Genomic DNA, 20395 nt, shown 5'->3' on the forward strand with positions numbered 1-20395 from the left:
AAAATCTGTCTGGAGGACTCGATCATCATTTTCAAAATTTGTGACTCCTAAGATGCATAGAAATTGTAAATTGTATCATCTGAGCACATATATATCATCATTTTATAACAAAAAATTCAAAGAGTCAAAATTTGGTGTCATTTCCAAGTATGCTATATTTTGTCATGGCAACAGAAACGCTTAATTATATAGCAATAAGAATTCATTTTCTTCTTGTTGGACTCATCTTCAAAAGTACTTATTGAGAATGCTGTGAGCACTTGCACTGTTAGCTATCTGCAAACCATGCTAATGTGTTGACAAGTTCATCTTTTAACTTAACTACAGCTTATATGTTATAATAATTTGACTTCCAGATTTCCTACCCTGTGGGTTTCTCTTGATACCCTGACTTTCTCTACCAATAGAAACTGCTCAAATTTGCTGAAAGTAATTTTTAACACCAACAATTAATCATTTATATTTTAATAGCCTTAAGAAAATAGTTCAAAATTAGTTGTCTTTGTTTTCAGGTTGCTCGTCACTTGACCAAACTCTTTGACAGCATGGCTAACTTGAAGTTTGAGGAAGATAGCAAAGGGAATAAACTGAAATCTGCCATCGGCATGCACAGCAAAGATGGTGAATATGTTGACATGGAAAAAGCATGTGATTTGAATGGTCAGGTATGTACATTATTATAATATATAGTTCTGTAGTCTTTATGGTGTCTAGAAGAGCATATTAAACAGCTATTGGTTACTGTGAATTCAGAAATTATTGTGAGGTTTTTTTTAAATGTGAATAATGACTCTGGGTGAGTATAGCAATAAATAGAACTTGCATTGTGATATCTAATACATGTATATCTTTATGCAGCTGTTCCCGAAATCACATTTTTAGATTTTCCCACTTTCTTCAAAAATAGCAATGATAAATTCTTTATGTCTGTATTCTTTAAATTTTAATTTAATTTTTCTATGTCCTATCTTGAGATGTTTTGTCCATTACTCTCATCTTTGAATTTTAAACCCCATTATACTCTTTATAGTTTTTAACATTTTTGTTGTGTAGTATTAGCCTATTATTATGTAAACTCCATCCAGATCCTCACTTTATAGTTTTTAATATTTTTGTTGTGTAGTATTCGCCTGTTATTATGTAAACTCCATCCAGATCCTCACTTTATAGTTTTTAATATTTTTGTTGTGTAGTATTAGCCTATTATTATGTAAACTCCTTCCAGATCCTCACTTTATAGTTTTTAACATTTTTGTTGTGTAGTTTTAGCCTATTATTATGTAAACTCCATCCAGATCCTCACTTTATAGTTTTTAATATTTTTGTTGTGTAGTATTAACCTATTATTATGTAAACTCCATCCAGATCCTCACTTTATAGTTTTTAATATTTTTGTTGTGTAGTATTAACCTATTATTATGTAAACTGCATCCAGATCCTCACTTTATAGTTTTTAATATTTTTGTTGTGTAGTATTAACCTATTATTATGTAAACTCCATCCAGATCCTCACTTTATAGTTTTTAATATTTTTGTTGTGTAGTATTAACCTATTATTATGTAAACTCCATCCAGATCCTCACTTTATAGTTTTTAACATTTTTGTTGTGTAGTATTAACCTATTATTATGTAAACTCCATCCAGATCCTCACTTTATAGTTTTTAATATTTTTGTTGTGTAGTATTAACCTATTATTATGTAAACTCCATCCAGATCCTCACTTTATAGTTTTTAACATTTTTGTTGTGTAGTATTAACCTATTATTATGTAAACTCCATCCAGATCCTCATTTATTGGATGAGAAATACCATTAACAAAAATGTTTGACTTTTCTGCAGGTAGAGGTATGGTTGATGAGACTTCTTGAAGCCCAGTGTAGCACTGTCAGACATCAGATGACTGAAGCTGTTTCCTCATATGAAGAAAAACCAAGAGACCAGTGGCTGTTTGACTTCCCTGCTCAAGTGGCATTGTGTGGCACACAGATCTGGTGGACTACTGAAGTTAATATTGCATTTGCTAGACTGGAGGAAGGTTATGAAAATGCTTTAAAAGATTACAACAAAAAACAGGTAATATATAGCATAATATTGAATCATTCTTTAAAGTTAAAATGTAGCATTTTAACAAAGATACAACATAAGATACATTAAAAATACTAGAAAGGCAAAAATGTGGAGATGTTTTCTTTTTAAGATTATTTTACATTTCATTGTTACAACGGTGAAAATTATAGCTTTATACATACTATATATGGGTTTTGTTCATTGTTGAAAGCTGTACAGGACCCTGGAATTGTTCATATCTTTGTCCTTTGTTGTCTTTATGGAAAGTTGTCTCATTGGCAATCATACCAAATCTCATTATTTTTATAATGAGATATTTACAAAAAGTACCATATATGTTTGACAGGACCATGGAAGCAATACTTTTCTTTAAAAGCAGATTTGTTTTGGGTCATCAGTAAGCAAGATAAAGAAAATAACTTTTGTTGTTATAGAAATATAAGACAGCATGGCTCAACATGTCAAATGGGATTTGTATTTTGTTACAATTTCTACTCTTTAAATTTCATCTTTTTTTAAACTGTTTTCCAGACCATAAATTTTTATATTCTGTGAATTCATTATTTTTCGTGGGTTTCTATTTTATATGGATTTCATGGGGAAAGATCAACTATGAATTTAAATATTACAAATTTTCTATAGGTTTGTTTGTAGAATTTTCAAAAACCATAAAATTCAAGTATCCTAGAAAAACAACATTTCCAGAATCCAGGAAAGTCAATACATCCACTATATCCATGTGTGCATTTTTATTTTCTTAAGGGGGCATTCAGGGTACATCCCAAATTTAGTTTCAGTTCTCTAACTTTAGCTTGCCTCAACCACATGTTATGAAACTTATAAACAATGCTTATTACCACAAAACACAGATCAAGTTTGAATTTGGGTTGCTTCACTTTCATCGTTCTAGAGTTTTGTCCCTTTTTAACAGTATATGCAAAGGGGGGCATCAGCTGTGTCCCGCAGACACATTCTCCATTTATTTTTATATATTTTAAAAAAATGTTCATATAAATTTCTAATATGTGTACTTTAGGTCCAGCAATTGAATTCACTTATCCAGATGTTGATTGGAAAGTTGAGTTCTGGTGATCGTCAAAAGATTATGACCATCTGTACTATCGATGTACACGCTCGTGATGTCATCACAAAATTAATCACAACGAAGGTAGACAGCTCCCAGGCCTTCAGCTGGCTGAGTCAGCTTCGTCACAGATGGGATGACAATGAGAGAGATTGTTTTGCTAACATTTGTGATGCTCAGTTCCGATATTCTCATGAATATCTCGGCAACACACCACGTCTTGTCATCACACCACTCACTGATAGGTTAGTTGTTTTCTCTTCTATTGAAAAAGAGATATCTCCCTTTATTTTGTTTCCTGAAGTTATAAAAAAAATCATTTCAAAATAAATTGTCCTTTTTTTTTTTAAGGAACTGCAACTCATGATATCTAATTGTAATTGTAATTGTTTTGATATAGAAAAATGTAGTGTATTTACATCTATTTGTTTACTTCTATCAAAGACATTTTAAAGAATTTGTTTTTGAAATATAGTTCAATACTATTTAACATGGTGTATGGATATTGCATATTGGTAGCTTATAGTTGAAATATTTTTTTGATCTTCAAGTTAATTCAAACGTTGGTAAATGTCCATTAGACAAAAACCAAAAAACTTAGTTTACGAAAGAATACTTTTTGACACTTTGTGTCGTTTACTTCTTTTTTTTAAAATGAAAAGCCTAAGTCACTGATTTCATTTTTTGACAGATGTTACATCACTCTTACCCAGTCTCTCCATTTGATCATGAGTGGCGCCCCCGCTGGACCAGCTGGAACTGGTAAAACTGAGACCACCAAAGATTTGGGACGTGCTCTTGGTGTCATGGTATATGTGTTTAACTGTTCAGAACAGATGGACTACAAGGTAAAATTCATGGTTACTTGGTTGATAACTGCATAAAGTCACTTCAGTGGGAAGTTTATTTGTGATCAGACTTAAAAATCAGAAAATTGTTATCTCAGATTAGAATGAACATAACAGTTTCAGATGACAGTATAAATAAGATAATGACCACTGCCTTTAGTGCTGACCTTTACCTTGAAGGTCATTTAAAGGTTTATTTAATTTAGGAGATGTTCATACATCTTAATTAGTTACTGGTAGTATTGTAATGAGCATTGTTTAATAGTCTTTACATATGCTATATTGATAAAACAACAACAAAAAAACAGTGCACTTGTCTTCCAATTACAATAATTATTTCCATAATTAGAAATTACACAAATTGTATTGATCAATATATTTTGAGATCATTAATAGATTTGAATTGTCACAAATAGGTATTCTTATATGATAAACTGTGTTATTTTGACATAAAAATATATTTTGAGATCATTAATAGATTTGAATTGTCACAAATAGGTATTCTTATATGATAAACTGTGCTATTTTGACATAAAAATATATTTTGAGATCATTAATAGATTTGAATTGTCACAAATAGGTATTCTTATATGATAAACTGTGCTATTTTGACATAACTACCTACACTTATACTCCTTTAGTCCATTGGTAACATCTACAAAGGTCTGGCCCAGTCAGGAGCATGGGGATGTTTTGATGAATTTAACCGTATAGCTGTTGAAGTGCTGTCAGTAGTGGCCGTACAGGTTAAATGTATTCAGGACGCCATCAGAGAAAAGAAAACTGAATTCAACTTCCAGGGAGGAATTATCAAACTTAAATGGACAGTAGGTCTGTTCATCACCATGAACCCTGGTTACGCAGGAAGAACAGAGTTACCAGAAAATCTTAAGGCCTTATTCAGGTACCTTTTAGTATTAATTTTGAAGTTACACAAAAGTTACAGGGTTTTACATTTGACATTTTGTGAGTTTTGTGCAGATTGCATCGTACATCATTTATTATTAGTTGAAAAAGAAAAGTCAATAAAACAAAAAGTGTGCTATATTTTATTGCCAAACAGAACATCTTGAAATCCACATTAAAATTTCTACAACCCTTACTTTGCATTGTTAGTCAGTGTGTTACAATTAGGATTATAAACAAAAGCAAAAAGTAACAAACATTAAAGATATTTTATGTTTGAAAAAGAAGAAAAGATTAGTTTGAGATAGAAACTATGTTTTTGTTCACAGCCCAAAATTTTAAAATTATATTACCTAAGCATTTTATTCTAGTTCCTGCAAATACATATATATATATTTAAGTAATGTAAATTATGTTTTTATAAATACAATATCTTTTATTTACAGACCATGTGCTATGGTTGTCCCAGATTTTGAACTGATCTGTGAAATCATGTTGGTAGCTGAAGGTTTTCTTGATGCACGTCTCTTGGCCAGAAAGTTTATTACCTTGTACACTTTGTGTAGAGAACTTTTGTCTAAACAGGACCATTACGATTGGGGTCTAAGAGCCATCAAATCTGTACTAGTAGTGGCTGGTTCACTGAAAAGAAGTGATCCTGACAGACCAGAAGATCAGGTGAGTTGTGTTTACTTTGTAATTTGTTAGCTTAAATATGGATGATTATATAGGTGTCTGTTAAACATCCAAAGGCATATTCAGGACAGGACCATGTTAATTCAATGTAAATGTGCACCCTGCTTTATACAAGACTGACACTTTGAGCCAGATTTTTTATGAACTTGTTCAAAAGGTAACAGTTTGCAGGAATACATTTCACCCTACTCTGACACATTATTCTGACTGAGCCAAGCAGTCTGGGTAGTGATTAAAACCATTGACCTCCAGCACTTGAGACAATCATGCTACCTTGATACCAGATTGATTGTTAATTGTTGGTGTTTTAATACCACTTTTAAGCACCAAATTTGGGCTATTTCATGGTGGTCAGTTTTTATAGGTGGAGGAAGCCGTAGTGCCCGGAGAAAACCACAGACCTTTGATAGGAAAACTGACAATCCTAGTCAATTAAGATTGGAGTCGAGTGCACCCGCAGGAGCGGGGTTTGAACTCACAACCTCAGTGTTGACTGGCAAGTGGTTACAGTAGTAGAACTGCTTAGATCACTTGGCCACTCAGACCTCCCTTGATACCAGAGAGACAGTTACCTAAATATGGATAAGGAATACATTACATTATGTTATTTCTACATGCTGCTTAGAAATGTCAGAGGACCTTTTAAAGTTTTCTTTCATTCTTTTAAATGCTATACTTTGCTGAAACTTTGAATTTTTCAATATTTTGAATGATCTATAAAAAAAATCACACATTTCTCCAATACTACCTAACAGAATGACTTCATATCTGATCAGATAGTAATGAGTATTAACGTGTTAGCGCTTTATTAGATCAGTCAGACACCTTCTTCCTGTTTTCTGAATCTATGAATTACTAGTGCTGGTATGCTTAGCATGACAATTTATGCATTCCATGAAATATTTTGAAACATTAACACTAATTTCATGTCTTTTACTTTAGGTATTGATGAGAGCCTTGAGAGATTTCAATATTCCAAAGATTGTTACTGATGATGTGCCAATTATCATGGGTCTGATTGGTGATCTGTTCCCAGCACTCAATGTACCAAGGAAGAGGGACATGGATTTTGAACAGAAAATCAGACAAGCTGTCCTTGACCAGAAACTTCAGCCAGAGGATAATTTCATTCTGAAGGTAGGTTATCTGTTTAAAACTATATAAATGAAATTTGTTTTTGCTTGCATATGAATTTTAATAGGAATCTGAAAATCCCTATTAGTTTTATTTTCTAGAAAAAACTTTTAATAAGATACATTAACCCTTTCAACGCTATACACGGCATATGCCGCGATGACATACGCCATCAGCCACTGCTATTCGCGGCATATGCCGCAATGACAACAGATTTTTCATAAGGACTATTAAACCATTCGGTTTTCATTCGGGTCCTCTCTAATTTTTCCTTGTATGAATCGAGGATATGCAAGGTCTCATTTGCCCTTGAAATCCTGGCAATTTTTATTGTAAAATCATGCAGTAGAAAGAAAATTTAAGGAAAATAAAAACAAATATTTTGACAAATGCAAATGGCGGAAATCGGAAACGAAGCTGTAAATATGGAAATATTTCAGCATTCCTATGGCAAAACTGACAATGTGGATTAGTTAAAAAGGTTTCTTGTTATCTCAATGTGTTTATTACATTCAATTCGTGTGGGAAATATGATTTGATCGATCATTACGAGAGGTAAAAAAAGGGGGGAAAACGGAGGTTGACTGAAAATTTTGAGGACCGAGCCACTGATTTGTGCCACGATTACATAATACGTTGTGTATGGTGCAAAACGCTACGGAATCAAGCAATTGGTGTCTTCTTAATTATAGCAGATAAAACGACAAAATAGATGAAGACTAAAAGTAGTTTTTATTCAAAATTCAACACAAATGTAATAAATTACACCTTTTACCTGTTAATTACCTGAAAATGCAGGTAACCTGATAAAAATTTTACTGAAATAACTGTCTAACATTACAGTTCATACTCTCCTGAGCATTTTTCATGCAATAACTTTCTTTGTATCTCTTAAAATAAAAAAGATACAGCAGTCTGAAAAGGAATATACTGTTCTAATGAATGAACACAAAAAAAATGCAGCAGCAGCAGCCATTTTTCTATTTTTTTGTGTAGCGTTGAAAGGGTTAAATCCAGCAGAAAACAAAATTTATTCAATTATTTCTTATCAATAAACAGGATAAAGTTGTCTTTTTCAAGAAACTATACCTTTCATCTAAAAACTGTGCCCCTATGCCCTAAAATCTGTATTTGGATCTAGAAAGGACTCTGATGTCAACAAATCCATCAAGAAATACTTTCATATTGCATATATTTCATATGAGCCTTATTTAAATATTAGTTATAAAGTGCGTACTCTCTTGAAACAAAATAACTTCTGTAGTAATCACAAGTCTCGTATTTTGATATAGCTACTGAAAAATAACGCATTTTATTTTTTGAAGTAATGGTTTCAAAAATATCATTGATTTCAAATTAATGTAATTCTATCTTGTTTTACCTACAGGTTGTACAGCTGCAGGAATTATTCGATGTCCGTCACTCTGTCTTCTGTCTAGGTAATGCTGGGGTTGGTAAAAGTAAAGTTTGGGGTTCCCTTATCAGGACGTACAGAAACGCTGGCAGGAAACCACAGGCCATTGATCTGGATCCCAAGGCTGTCACAAACAATGAACTTTTTGGTATCATTAACCCAGCAACCAGAGAGTGGAAAGATGGTAAATAGTATTTCTTTGTTAAATTACACTGACAAAAATATATCTTCCTGTGTGTTATGTATTTCTTTAATTTGAAACGAAATTCTGAATAACTTTGTGCATAAAAATAGGGAAGAATAAACATACTAAACTAAGAGTTTGTAATTTTTTCCAGTTTGGAGATATAGATTAATCAATCTGATTGATATAAAGGTCCTATTTCATTGCCTCACTTACAAGAATTTGACATAGTTCTTGTTTTAGTCCTTATATTTACTACGTCAGCAAACGAAATTTCTGCATCCAAATTTTTTATGGTGTTAATTCAGCATTACCGGTATTGAAAAAACAGAGGATCCTAAAAATGTGTTTATAACAGGAAGAAAATCAAAGTTTTCAAATCCTTTTAAGTGATGAAGGACACATTATCTGTATTCAGATTGTATAATAAAACAAAAAATTTAAGTGTTTGTAAAGATCATTAGAAGATATTTTGATAAATATTAATTGAAATATCAAAAAGTGAAATCTAATAGAAAAAACACACACCCTTTACATCTTGAACAAGTACTCTTTACAGTTTTACACACAAAATTGTTTTAAAAATTTGATTTTTGGACAGTCTAAAACTTTGAAATGAAAACCTCACATATTTCTTTAATGTTGCAGTAGTTCTGATAGAATCAGATGTTTTTTTAACCCATTGTTAAAAGTATTATCTTTTAGAAGGCTAGTTCACATCTTGATTTAGAGCGGCAATACAAGTCCTATTCCTTTTATTTATTGATGGGTCATGGTGTATTTATCATATATTTCTTCTTTTTTCTTTCATACAGTCAGGTAGGCCATATAATTTTCTTTATTTGCTTGCATAATTTGCTGTGTTCGTCTTTACTAATGAAAGTAATTCAAAATATATACGGGGAAGATTTTTTGAAAGATTTATAGTTTTCCTCTGTTTAATGATAGCATTCAGTCACTTGGTTTTAAATTTCAGTCGACTTGATTGTACACTTATAATATATCATAATGATTGATTTTAATTTCCGTATTATTTTTTTATAACCACACCTATATATCAATTTGTTGTTAGCAAATAAGGTTTGGTATATTTAGCACAGACCATAATATTTGCCCTCTTAGTTTTGCGTTTGTCCTAACTATTCTACCAGGTTACTTATTTCTGACCAGCAATACAGTTTTGGACAACATAAATGAGTAAGCTGAGATATCAGAGACAGTACGCATTCAACACAAAAAAAAAAATAACATCTAGAGGTCATCATACAGTTTTAAACAATTACTATAACCTAAAGCTGTTCAGTCCAAAAAACTTTATAATCTATAAATTTATACGAAATGGACAAATGAAGTTCAGAAAATACAAATAAATTCCAAATTCTGCTAATGAATATCTGTGAATGGGATGAACAAACTTACTGGCCAGCATCCTATTCCAAGTTTGTTCTGATAGTTCAGTTCAATTTCTGGTTAACACAGGAATCTATATACAGTGGATTCACTGTATAACAAATAATTGATAAAGACTTAAATGCTATGAAAGGAGAACTGATTGGAACATCACGTCAATCAGCTGATTATCATTAGCATTTCCCTAAAACTTTTCCTGGACTAATTATCCCAATTTGTTGTTTAGGTTTGTTCTCTGTGATCATGAGAGATCTTGCTAACATGACCACCGACAGTCCAAAGTGGATTGTTCTTGATGGAGACATTGATCCCATGTGGATTGAATCCCTCAACACTGTTATGGATGACAACAAGGTATTGACACTTGCCAGTAACGAGAGAATTCCCCTGACTAACAGCATGAGACTGCTTTTTGAGATCAGCCACTTGAGGACAGCTACCCCTGCTACTGTGTCTAGAGCTGGTATCCTGTTCATTAACCCTACTGATGTGGGTTGGAATCCGTAAGTACACATATAAATATTTTCCATGCTATTAGGTTAGATTTATTTGACCAAGTTTGATTATACTCTATGATAGCTTTGTTTTATTATACATACTTATTAAGAAACTTATAAATTGTACCTTATGAATTTAAACCAAGAAGCATTCATTTAAAGCATAATAAAATTATAAACGGATAACCATACAAAGTGGTGGATAAAACCTGCATTAGAATTGTATATGTATATGAAACTTTCTTTTTTTAAATTTCTTTAGTCAATGTCTCTTTTGTTTTGAATATTGTTTTTAAAATCTTTTCCAATATACTTGATTAGACTCAGCCTCATGAAAGAAGAATATTAAAACAATCATTGAAATATGAATTGTTTCCAACTTTCTGCTTAAACCATATGCATGCTGACTAATTATTTTGCAAGTGGTCTTTCCAACATTTTATGAAGAGTTTTTTTTAATAAAAAATTAAAGTTCCACCTAAACAACATTTTTTCAGCATCTGACATTTTTAAAACAGTTCTTAATATAATTAAAATAGAATTAACCTTTTGCCAGAATATTGGTAAACATGTGTCTGGTTTTTGTGTCGCCTTGATGGAGTCAAAAAGCGAAACATAGGTATGCTGTTTCCGGTGTCGGCGGCGTCAACAATGTATTATTTTGTGATTAGGTCTAGTTTATGGTGAACAACTAGTGGTAGGTCAATCATATTTGGTATGCAGTTGTATAAGCATTTGCACATCTTATTTCCACGGAGTTTATTTGGCCCTGCCCCCTCAGTCATGGTCTATTGACTTTGAAACTTTGCTTAGTTTACATGTATTAGTTTGTTATTAAGTCAGTTTGTGGGGAACCACTAGTGGTAGGTCAATCATATTTGGTATGCAGTTGTATAAGCATTGGCACATCTCATTACCATGGAGATTATTTGGCCCTGCCCCCTCAGTCATGGTCTATTGACTTTGAAACTTTGCTTAGTTTACATGTATTAGTTTGTGGTTAGGTCAGTTTATGGGGAACCAGTAGTGGTAGGTCAATGATATTTGGTATGCAGTTGTATAAGCATTGGCACATCTCATTACCATGGAGATTATTTGACCCCGCCCCCTCAGTCATGGTCTATTGACTTTGAAATTTTGCTTAGTTTACATGTATTAGTCTGTGATTAGGTCAGTTTATGGGGAACCACTAGTGGTAGGTTAATGATCTTTGGTATGCAGTTGCATAGGCATTGGCATATTTCATTTTCATGGTGATAATTTGGCCCTGCCCTCTCAGTCATAGTCTATCGACTTTGAAACTTTTGCTTCATTTACATGTATTAGTCTGTGATTAGGTCAGTATAAGATGAACCACTAATGTTAAGTCAATGATACTTGGTATGCAAATTTATTGGCATTTGCAAATTTCATTTCCATGGAGACTATATAACCCCACACCCTCATTATGGTTCATTGACTTTGAAACTTTTACATAGTTTACATTATAATGTTTGTGTTTAGGTTTGTTTAATGGGAACGACTTATGAGATTTCAGTGATATTTGGTATACAGTTGTATTTAAGTATTGGCACATCTCATTTCCTTGGAGATTGTTTAGCCCTGTACATTCAGTCATGGTTCATTGACTTTGAATAATTGCATAACTTACATATTAAAGTATTGCTATTTTAATTTCAACATTTGCATTATCAGAACAACAAATAGGCGAGACAGATATCTGTGTTAACAGTTTATGATTGTAACATTTCTAATTTTTGTTGTTGATCAGATATGTACAGAGTTGGATTGATACCAGAGAAGTTCAGTCAGAAAGAGCTAATTTGACCATCCTGTTTGACAAATATGTTCCTGTCCTGTTAGATGTACTACGGACCAGATTCAAGAAGATCACACCTGTTGCCGAAGTCAGCCATATTCAAATGTTGACCTTCTTACTGGAATGTCTGCTGACAGTAGAAAACACTCCACCTGATTGTAATAAAGAACTGTATGAGTTGTACTTTGTATTTGCCTGTGTTTGGGCTTTTGGTGCTGTTATGTTCCAAGATCAGGTAATTGCTGGTATAATAACACTAAAGCACCCATAAAAATACATTGTGAAAGTTAGCACAAGACTTCTCTGCGACCAAGGGAGAACAAATTAGAATTAAGCATCTTGTCACTTAGGGAAAAATTTCAGGCCACAGCTTGTCATCAGGGTAGGAGTCTAAATACTGGTCAATAATACCCACAAAAAAAAAACACCAAAAAATGATGAAAAATGTAATTCATCAAATCTTTATTTAATTTCCTCTTCATTTTTTTTTACCCACAGTTTGTTTATTTCCTGTGTAACTTTTTGATAATTGTTTATTTTCATTACAGCTGATTGACTACAGAGTAGAATTCACTAAATGGTGGATTACTGAATTTAAAACTGTAAAATTCCCAGGAGCTGGTACAGTGTTTGATTATTACATAGACCCAGAATCCAAAAAATTTGAACCATGGACCAAGAAAATTGAGAAATTTGAATTGGACCCAGATATACCACTTCAGGTAAAGTTAAAAAATAATTAGTTACTTTTTAAAATCTAAGTCTTTCGTTTTTTGTTTTTTTTTAATATCTGCCAGTCAATAAAAATAGACCAAGTAAAATCAAAGAAGTACGATTATCTTATTCAGACTCAGAATTTAACCAATCAAAATACTGGATTTTGTGTTTTTAGTACAAATTTTGTACTCCGAGTATTCACTCAAAGTAAAGTTTTATGATGGATAACCCAGAAACTTAAGTTGATCAGTCAAAAATGTGAAATGGAGAATACTTGTCATTGTGGGTGATTATTAATATAAAATAAAAACATAACAATAAAACCTGCCAAGCCACAACATTTCTTTATCTCATTAAAATTTATTTTTACATGTCCTTATGTACCAGTAGATGAAATTGATAATTATGTTAGTTGTCTGATCTAATCAACACTTTTATGACTACTATGGTAGTAGGAGAGTATTATGTCTTCCTGCCTGACTGCGTCTGTCTATAGGTCCATCAGTTTGTCCGTCCAATATCAGGATAAAATTTTGGTTTAAGATAGTTTATCATGAAGTTGTGGTCACATCAACTTGAAACTTAGTACACACAAAAAAAATCATGTTCATTACAATGTGAACTTTTTAAGATATAAGCTAAATAAGTGTTTAAATCCAGCAGGGACAATTTTCTATGGACACATATTTTTGTTTTTAATGAATTTATTTTGACCATGATATTTATTTTTAAACAGGCTGCATTGGTACACACAGCTGAAACAACAAGAGTCAAATTCTTTTTGGACATGTTGATTGAGAAGAAACGTCCAGTAATGTTAGTGGGCAATGCAGGTACAGGTAAAACTGTACTCATGCAGGACAAACTTAGGAGTTTGACGGAAGATTTCATGGTAGCTAATGTTCCATTTAATTTCTACACCACATCACATATGTTGCAAGGTGTACTTGAGAAACCATTAGAAAAGAAAGCTGGTAGAAACTTTGGTCCTCCGGGAACAAGACGACTGATCTATTTTGTTGACGATATGAACATGCCAGAGGTTGACAAGTACTTCACAGTACAACCACATACCTTGATCCGACAGCATATTGATCATGGTCATTGGTACGATAGGCAGAAATTGTCGTTGAAAGAAATCCACAATACTCAATATGTAGCTTGCATGAATCCCACAGCTGGTAGCTTTACTATTGATTCCCGTCTCCAGGTAATGATTTAGATTTATGGCTATGCTATGAGAGTGCCCACTGTTCAAAATAAACAGGACAGGATGCAATATAAGGCTATTGTTTATTTGGCTATGTAAAAATAATTTTTGGTTTTTCAGGCACTACACATTTCTGGTATGAAAACATGCAAAAAAGTATAAACAAAAATACTCCAAGTCAAATTAAAATGGAAGTCCATAAACACTGACAGACAAAATCAAACAATATCAATCAAGTGAAAATCAACTGCCATATTTTTTTTAAATAGCTCTTCATAAAACTAAAATAGAGCCAACTCGCAAGAAAAAATATTAAACACCTATTTGATTAAGTTGTAAAATACAAATTTTTTTTTGTTAAGGTTTTTGTTTGAATAATTTTTTGAGATATATATTAACATTTTAAATTTTTCAGCGACACTTCTGTGTATTTTCCGTCAACTTCCCAAGCTTGGATGCTTTAACAACTATCTACACTAACATCTTACAACAACATCTAGCCATCAATGGTTTTGCCGCTGGAGTACAGAAATATGCAGGAACAATTATCCAGGGAGCTGTAACTCTCCATACGAGAGTAACTACTACTTTCCTTCCAACGGCAATCAAGTTCCACTACATCTTCAATTTGAGAGATTTATCAAATATCTTCCAGGTGAGTGAAATCGGCACAAATATTTGTGACAATATAACAGATTTTTAGATGTTTTCCACAAATGAGTAGCGTAATATTTCTTTTGATAAAAGGGTGGTTTCAGAGTCTAATGTATTCTGGGTACTACTTTTAATGGTTTACACCAAACTTTTTGATTGGCTAATAATGTCCTTTACGATGGATATCTTACCAATGGCACAAAATCATTTTCATTTTAATGTAACAACAAGGAATTTACAACAGTTCCATTAGTTTATGGTAGGGGTATTGAGTTATTGGGAGAAAATCAATGTGCTTACTTTATTGTATTCCCTGCATCATTGTTATACCTTGAAAAATCAGAAAAAGACAACACTTGAATTTACAAATCCACAAAAAATAGGATTCTAAAATTGATATATATATACATCAAACTGGATAAAATTTAAATCATCAAAGAACTGAACTTTGTGGAATTCAAAACGGAAAGTCCAATCAAATGGCCAAATAGATAAATTAATTTTATATATTGACTATTGTTTTAATATTTTGCAGGGAATTCTGTTTGCCATGCCTGATGCTGCTAAAACCCAAGTAGACCTGGTCAGATTGTGGCAACACGAGGCTGAAAGAGTGTATAGGGACAAACTAGTCGATGAAAAGGACTTGGAGGCTTATGACAAACTTGTCAAAGATGTCATAAAAAAATCATTTGAAGACATTGAGGAAGCAGCTTTGGTTAAAAATCCTCTTATTTATTGTCACTTTGCTCAGGGTATAGGAGATCCGAAATACTTTTTGGTGGATGACTACGCAAGCTTAAATAAAATCTTGGTTGAATCCTTGGATAATTACAATGAACTAAATGCGGCTATGAATCTTGTACTTTTTGCAGACGCTATGAGCCATATTTGTAGAATCAACAGAATTTTAGAATCACCTCGTGGTAACGCTCTATTGATTGGTGTAGGTGGTAGCGGTAAGCAGAGTTTATCTCGTCTAGCAGCCTTCATCAGCAGTTTGGATGTGTTCCAGATAACCCTGAGAAAAGGTTATAGCATTGCCGATTTAAAACTTGATATTTCTGCCCTATACTTAAAGACTGGTTTGAAGGGCATGGGAATGGTGTTCTTAATGACTGATGCCCAAGTAGCCGATGAAAGGTTTCTGGTATTGATCAACGATCTGTTAGCTTCCGGTGAAATTCCTGATCTTTTCCCAGATGACGAAGTTGAAAATATTATAAATGGTGTAAGAAATGAAGTTAAAGGCATGGGATTGGAAGATTCCCGGGAAAACTGCTGGAACTTTTTCATTGATAGAGTTAGAAGGATGTTGAAGGTATACAAGATTGTCAAGTTTAATATATTGTAAACCAACTTACAGTTACAGATACTTGATTTTGCATTAATCCATTATTTAGCTAACTTTTTGGTGATTTTATATTTACAGTTTACTGATTTTCTTCATGTGTATTCTTATAAAAAAAAATGACATTTTTGTAACAATCCTTTATTTATGTTAATTTTTTTTATAGCAAAAATAAGTTGGTTTACCACAATGTGTAGTTTCAGTCAAAGTCATTTCAAAATCAACTCAGTTTGTTAAAAAAGATGAACTTCTGTGAAAGTACTTTAATTCGTGGGTATCAATTTTTGTGGTTTGAGCAATATTTACATGTTCGTGGGTTTTTAAATTTGTGGATTTTAGTTTTCTAAAAAAAATATAATTGAATAATTAAAGCCTTTAGAAACGAAGGTTACAAATAGTCTGGATTAAGGAAATTGCAAAGTAAACATTGATCTGTGTAAATCATAGTGATAACACTAATTAACCCATGATAAAGTGATCAACAGATTAAAGACCATCAAAGGTGTTAATTAGGCCATAAACATGTCACCTAAAGAAAACAGTAACATAAACAAATGCTATAAACGTATCTTGAATTGTCAAATAATTCAAAATCAAGCCCAGCATGAAATTATTATTTCCCATATGTACAAGAACTATGAGGATATAAAATGAACACTTTATCATACTAGCATATCAAAACTGGAAATTTGACTTTCGTCGATTAAAAAAATAAATTTATGAGATCAAAAGTTGTACAGTTTAGGTTATTAAAGATTAAATGGGTATAATCCTGCATGCGGTTGTAGTTCCATGACTGCTTTTAAAGTATTCTCAGATTTGACGTTATTCGTTATATTCTCTAGATCAATATCAGTAGTCAAACCTACCGATGGGTATCTTTCCATGTCTTGATTTGGACAATGGTTGTTTTATTTCGTTGGACACTTAAATTCGTGGATAAAGTCATCCACGAAAATTGGTACCCCACGAATAAAAGTACTTTCACAGTATCCTATATATCTGCTCAAAATACAGCAAAAAAATATAATTGACAAACCTAAATATAAAATAGCTTCCTCAAAAACACTGCCTTACATTACTATCTTATTTACTACAATATCTAGTACAATGTACACAATATTTTGTTTACAAGAAAATGTGATTTTTTTAGCTGAGTAATTTCAAGTGTTAATTTCTGTTTTTAAATTGTAGTACAATTACAATTCTGTTTTCAGGAATATTTTAAGAAAATATAATAGCAAATACATATAAACAAACTAAAATCAGATTTGAAAAAGAAAGGAAATACCTAGTGGACAATCAGTTAGAGGAAAAAGGACAGACATATATTCATTACTTGTTTATTTGTAGGTTGTTTTGTGCTTCTCTCCTGTCGGTTCCACTCTCCGTGTCAGAAGTCGTAAGTTCCCAGCCGTAACCAACTGTACATGTATTGATTGGTTCCATGAATGGCCTGTTGAAGCTCTCAATTCTGTGTCAGCAAGGTTCTTAGAAGATATAGAAATGTTAAATGTAAGTTTTTATTAGCTCACCTGGCCCAAAGGGCCAAGTGAGCTTTTCTCATCACTTGGCGTCCGGCGTCCGGCGTCCGGCGTCGTCGTCGTCGTCGTCCGTCGTTAGCTTTTACAAAAATCTTCTCCTCTGAAACTACTGGACCAATTTTTACCAAACTTGGCCACAATCATTATTAGGGTATCTAGTTTAAAAATTGTGTCCAGTGACCCGGCCAACCAACCAAGATGGCCGCCATGGCTAAAAATAGAACATAGGGGTAAAATGCAGTTTTTGGCTTATAACTCAAAAACCAAAGCATTTAGAGCAAATCTGACATGGGGTAAAATTGTTAATCAGGTCAAGATCTATCTGCCCTGAAATTTTGAGATGAATCGGACAACCTGTTGATAGGTTGCTGCCCCTGAATTGGTAATTTTAAGGAAATTTTGCTGTTTTTGGTTATTATCTTGAATATTATCATAGACAGAGATAAACTGTGAACAGCAAAAATGTTCAGTAAAGTAAGATCTACAAATAAGTCAACAGGACCAAAATGGTCTGTTGACCCCTTTAGGAGTTATTGCCCTTTATAGTCAATTTTTAACCATTTTTCGTAAATCTTAGTCATCTTTTACAAAAATCTTCTTCTCTGAAACTACTTGGCCAAATTAAATCAAACTTGACCACAATCATCATTGGGGTATCTAGTTAAAAAATTGTGTCCGGTGACCTGGCCAACCAACCAAGATGGTCGCCATGGCTAAAAATAGAACATAGGGGTAAAATGCAGTTTTTGGCTTATCACTCAAAAACCAAAGCATTTAGAGCAAATCTGACATGGGGTAAAATTGTTTATCAGGTCACGATCTATCTGCCCTGAAATTTTGAGATGAATTGGAAAACCCATTGATAGGTTGCTGCCCCTGAATTGGTAATTTTATTAAAATTTTAAGGACATTTTGCTGTTTTTGGTTATTATCTTGAATATTATCATAGATAGAGATAAACTGTAAACAGCAAAAATGTTCAGCAAAGTAAGATCTACAAATAAGTCAACAAGACCAAAATGGTCTGTTGATTTCTTTTGGAGTTATTGCCCTTTATAGTCAATTTTTAACCATTTTTCGAAAATCTTAGTTATCTTTTACAAAAATCTTCTCCTCTGAAACTACTGGGCCAAATTAAACCAAACTTGGCCACAATCATCATTGGGGTATCTAGTTTAAAAATTGTGTCCCGTGACATAGCCAATTAACCAAGATGGCCGCCATGGCTAAAAATAGAACATAGGGGTGAAATGTAAATTTTGGCTTATAACTCTGAAACCGCAGCCTTTAGAGCAAATCTGACATGGGGTAAAATTGTTTATCAGGTCAACATCTATCTGCCCTGAAATTTTCAGATGAATATGACAACCTGTTGTTGGGTTGCTGCCCCTGAATTGGTAATTTTAAGGAAATTTTGCTGTTTTTGGTTATTATCTTGAATATTATTATAGATAGAGATAAACTGTAAACATCAATAATGTTAAGCAAAGTAAGATTTACAAATAAGTCAACATGACGGAAATGATCAATTGACCCCTAAGGAGTTATTGTCCTTTTTAGTCAATTTTTAACAATTTTCATAAAATTTGTAAATTTTAACTAACATTTTCCACTGAAACTACTGGGCCAAGTTCATTATAGATAGAGATAATTGTAAGTAGCAAGAATGTTCAGTAAAGTAAGATGTACAAACACATCACCATCACCAAAACACAATTTTGTCATGAATCCATCTGCTTCCTTTGTTTAATATTCACATAGACCAAGGTGAGCGACACAGGCTCTTTAGAGCCTCTAGTATGTATTACTTATTTTGGTGTCGTTTTCAGAACTCAACTTTAACTTGATCTTTTCTCATGAATTTCTTTTCACATCTCAATAAATATGTGTTACATGAATTTTGAAAAATCTCCATAATATTGTAAAAATTTCTGTATAAAGGTATTTTGATGTTATGATGCTGTTGGTAGAAAATTTCCATTTATAAATACATTTGTAGCTCTTTAAATTTATCTGACCTTTTTTCCCTGAATATTAGGAAGTATAAAGGCGTCCATTAAATGAAAAATTACTATTTAAAATGTTCTATTAAAAAATCAAACAATTGTAATTCACCATTGTCCATTTTTTTGTAGCCTGAAATGAGAGAATCTATTTCTAAGTTTATGGGATATGTGCATACATCAGTAAATGAAATGTCCCATACTTATCTTTCCAATGAACGAAGATACAATTACACCACACCAAAGAGCTTCTTAGAACAGATCAAACTTTACCAGAACTTATTGGAAAAACAAAACGTAGACTTACAAGGCAAAATAGTCCGTCTAGAAAATGGTCTGGAAAAATTGAGGAGCACAGCAACACAAGTATCTGATCTGAAATCTAAACTAGCTTCACAGGAAGTAGAATTAGCCCAGAAGAACGAGGATGCAAATAAACTTATTACTGTTGTTGGTGCTGAGACAGAAAAAGTATCGAAAGAGAAAGCTATTGCTGATGGAGAAGAAAAGAAAGTTACAAAGATTAACGAAGAAGTCAGTAAGAAACAGAAAGAATGTGAGAAAGATTTGGAGAAGGCTGAACCAGCTTTGGCAGCTGCTGTAGAAGCTTTGAATACTCTGAACAAGGTAAGCTACAGTTTTTATAGGACAGTTTATTTCATGTTTTTTCTTGTTTATCTTTTTCATATGTTAACACAAGCAGGGTTTACCATGTTTACAGCCAGATGTATACACTTGAAGCTATTTCTATTTTAATTATATTTCAGGTTCTTTTTTTTTACACCTTCTTTTATAAAACTAGTTGCACTCTATGGAGAAAAAGTAATTGCTTTCAAATTGTACTAATGCATTGAA

The 20395-nt window shown here is 32.6% G+C and overlaps 1 protein-coding gene across 1 annotated transcript in view; it reads left to right on the forward strand.

Moving 5' to 3' along the window:
* Positions 1–20395, forward strand: part of LOC139489199 (dynein beta chain, ciliary-like) — a 55623-nt gene that overhangs the window by 20500 nt on the left and 14728 nt on the right. The window contains exons 21-36 of the mRNA XM_071275385.1: positions 513–665; positions 1842–2075; positions 3106–3398; positions 3845–4001; positions 4643–4905; positions 5354–5585; positions 6546–6740; positions 8125–8335; positions 9972–10248; positions 12014–12296; positions 12610–12783; positions 13515–13988; positions 14404–14643; positions 15178–15963; positions 17347–17508; positions 19673–20167. Of these exons, the coding sequence (XP_071131486.1) occupies positions 513–665; positions 1842–2075; positions 3106–3398; positions 3845–4001; positions 4643–4905; positions 5354–5585; positions 6546–6740; positions 8125–8335; positions 9972–10248; positions 12014–12296; positions 12610–12783; positions 13515–13988; positions 14404–14643; positions 15178–15963; positions 17347–17508; positions 19673–20167 (4629 nt within the window). The remainder of the gene's footprint in view (positions 1–512; positions 666–1841; positions 2076–3105; positions 3399–3844; positions 4002–4642; positions 4906–5353; positions 5586–6545; positions 6741–8124; positions 8336–9971; positions 10249–12013; positions 12297–12609; positions 12784–13514; positions 13989–14403; positions 14644–15177; positions 15964–17346; positions 17509–19672; positions 20168–20395) is intronic.

This window comes from Mytilus edulis, chromosome 9, assembly GCF_963676685.1.
Source record: "Mytilus edulis chromosome 9, xbMytEdul2.2, whole genome shotgun sequence".
Lineage (NCBI taxonomy): Eukaryota > Metazoa > Mollusca > Bivalvia > Mytilida > Mytilidae > Mytilus > Mytilus edulis.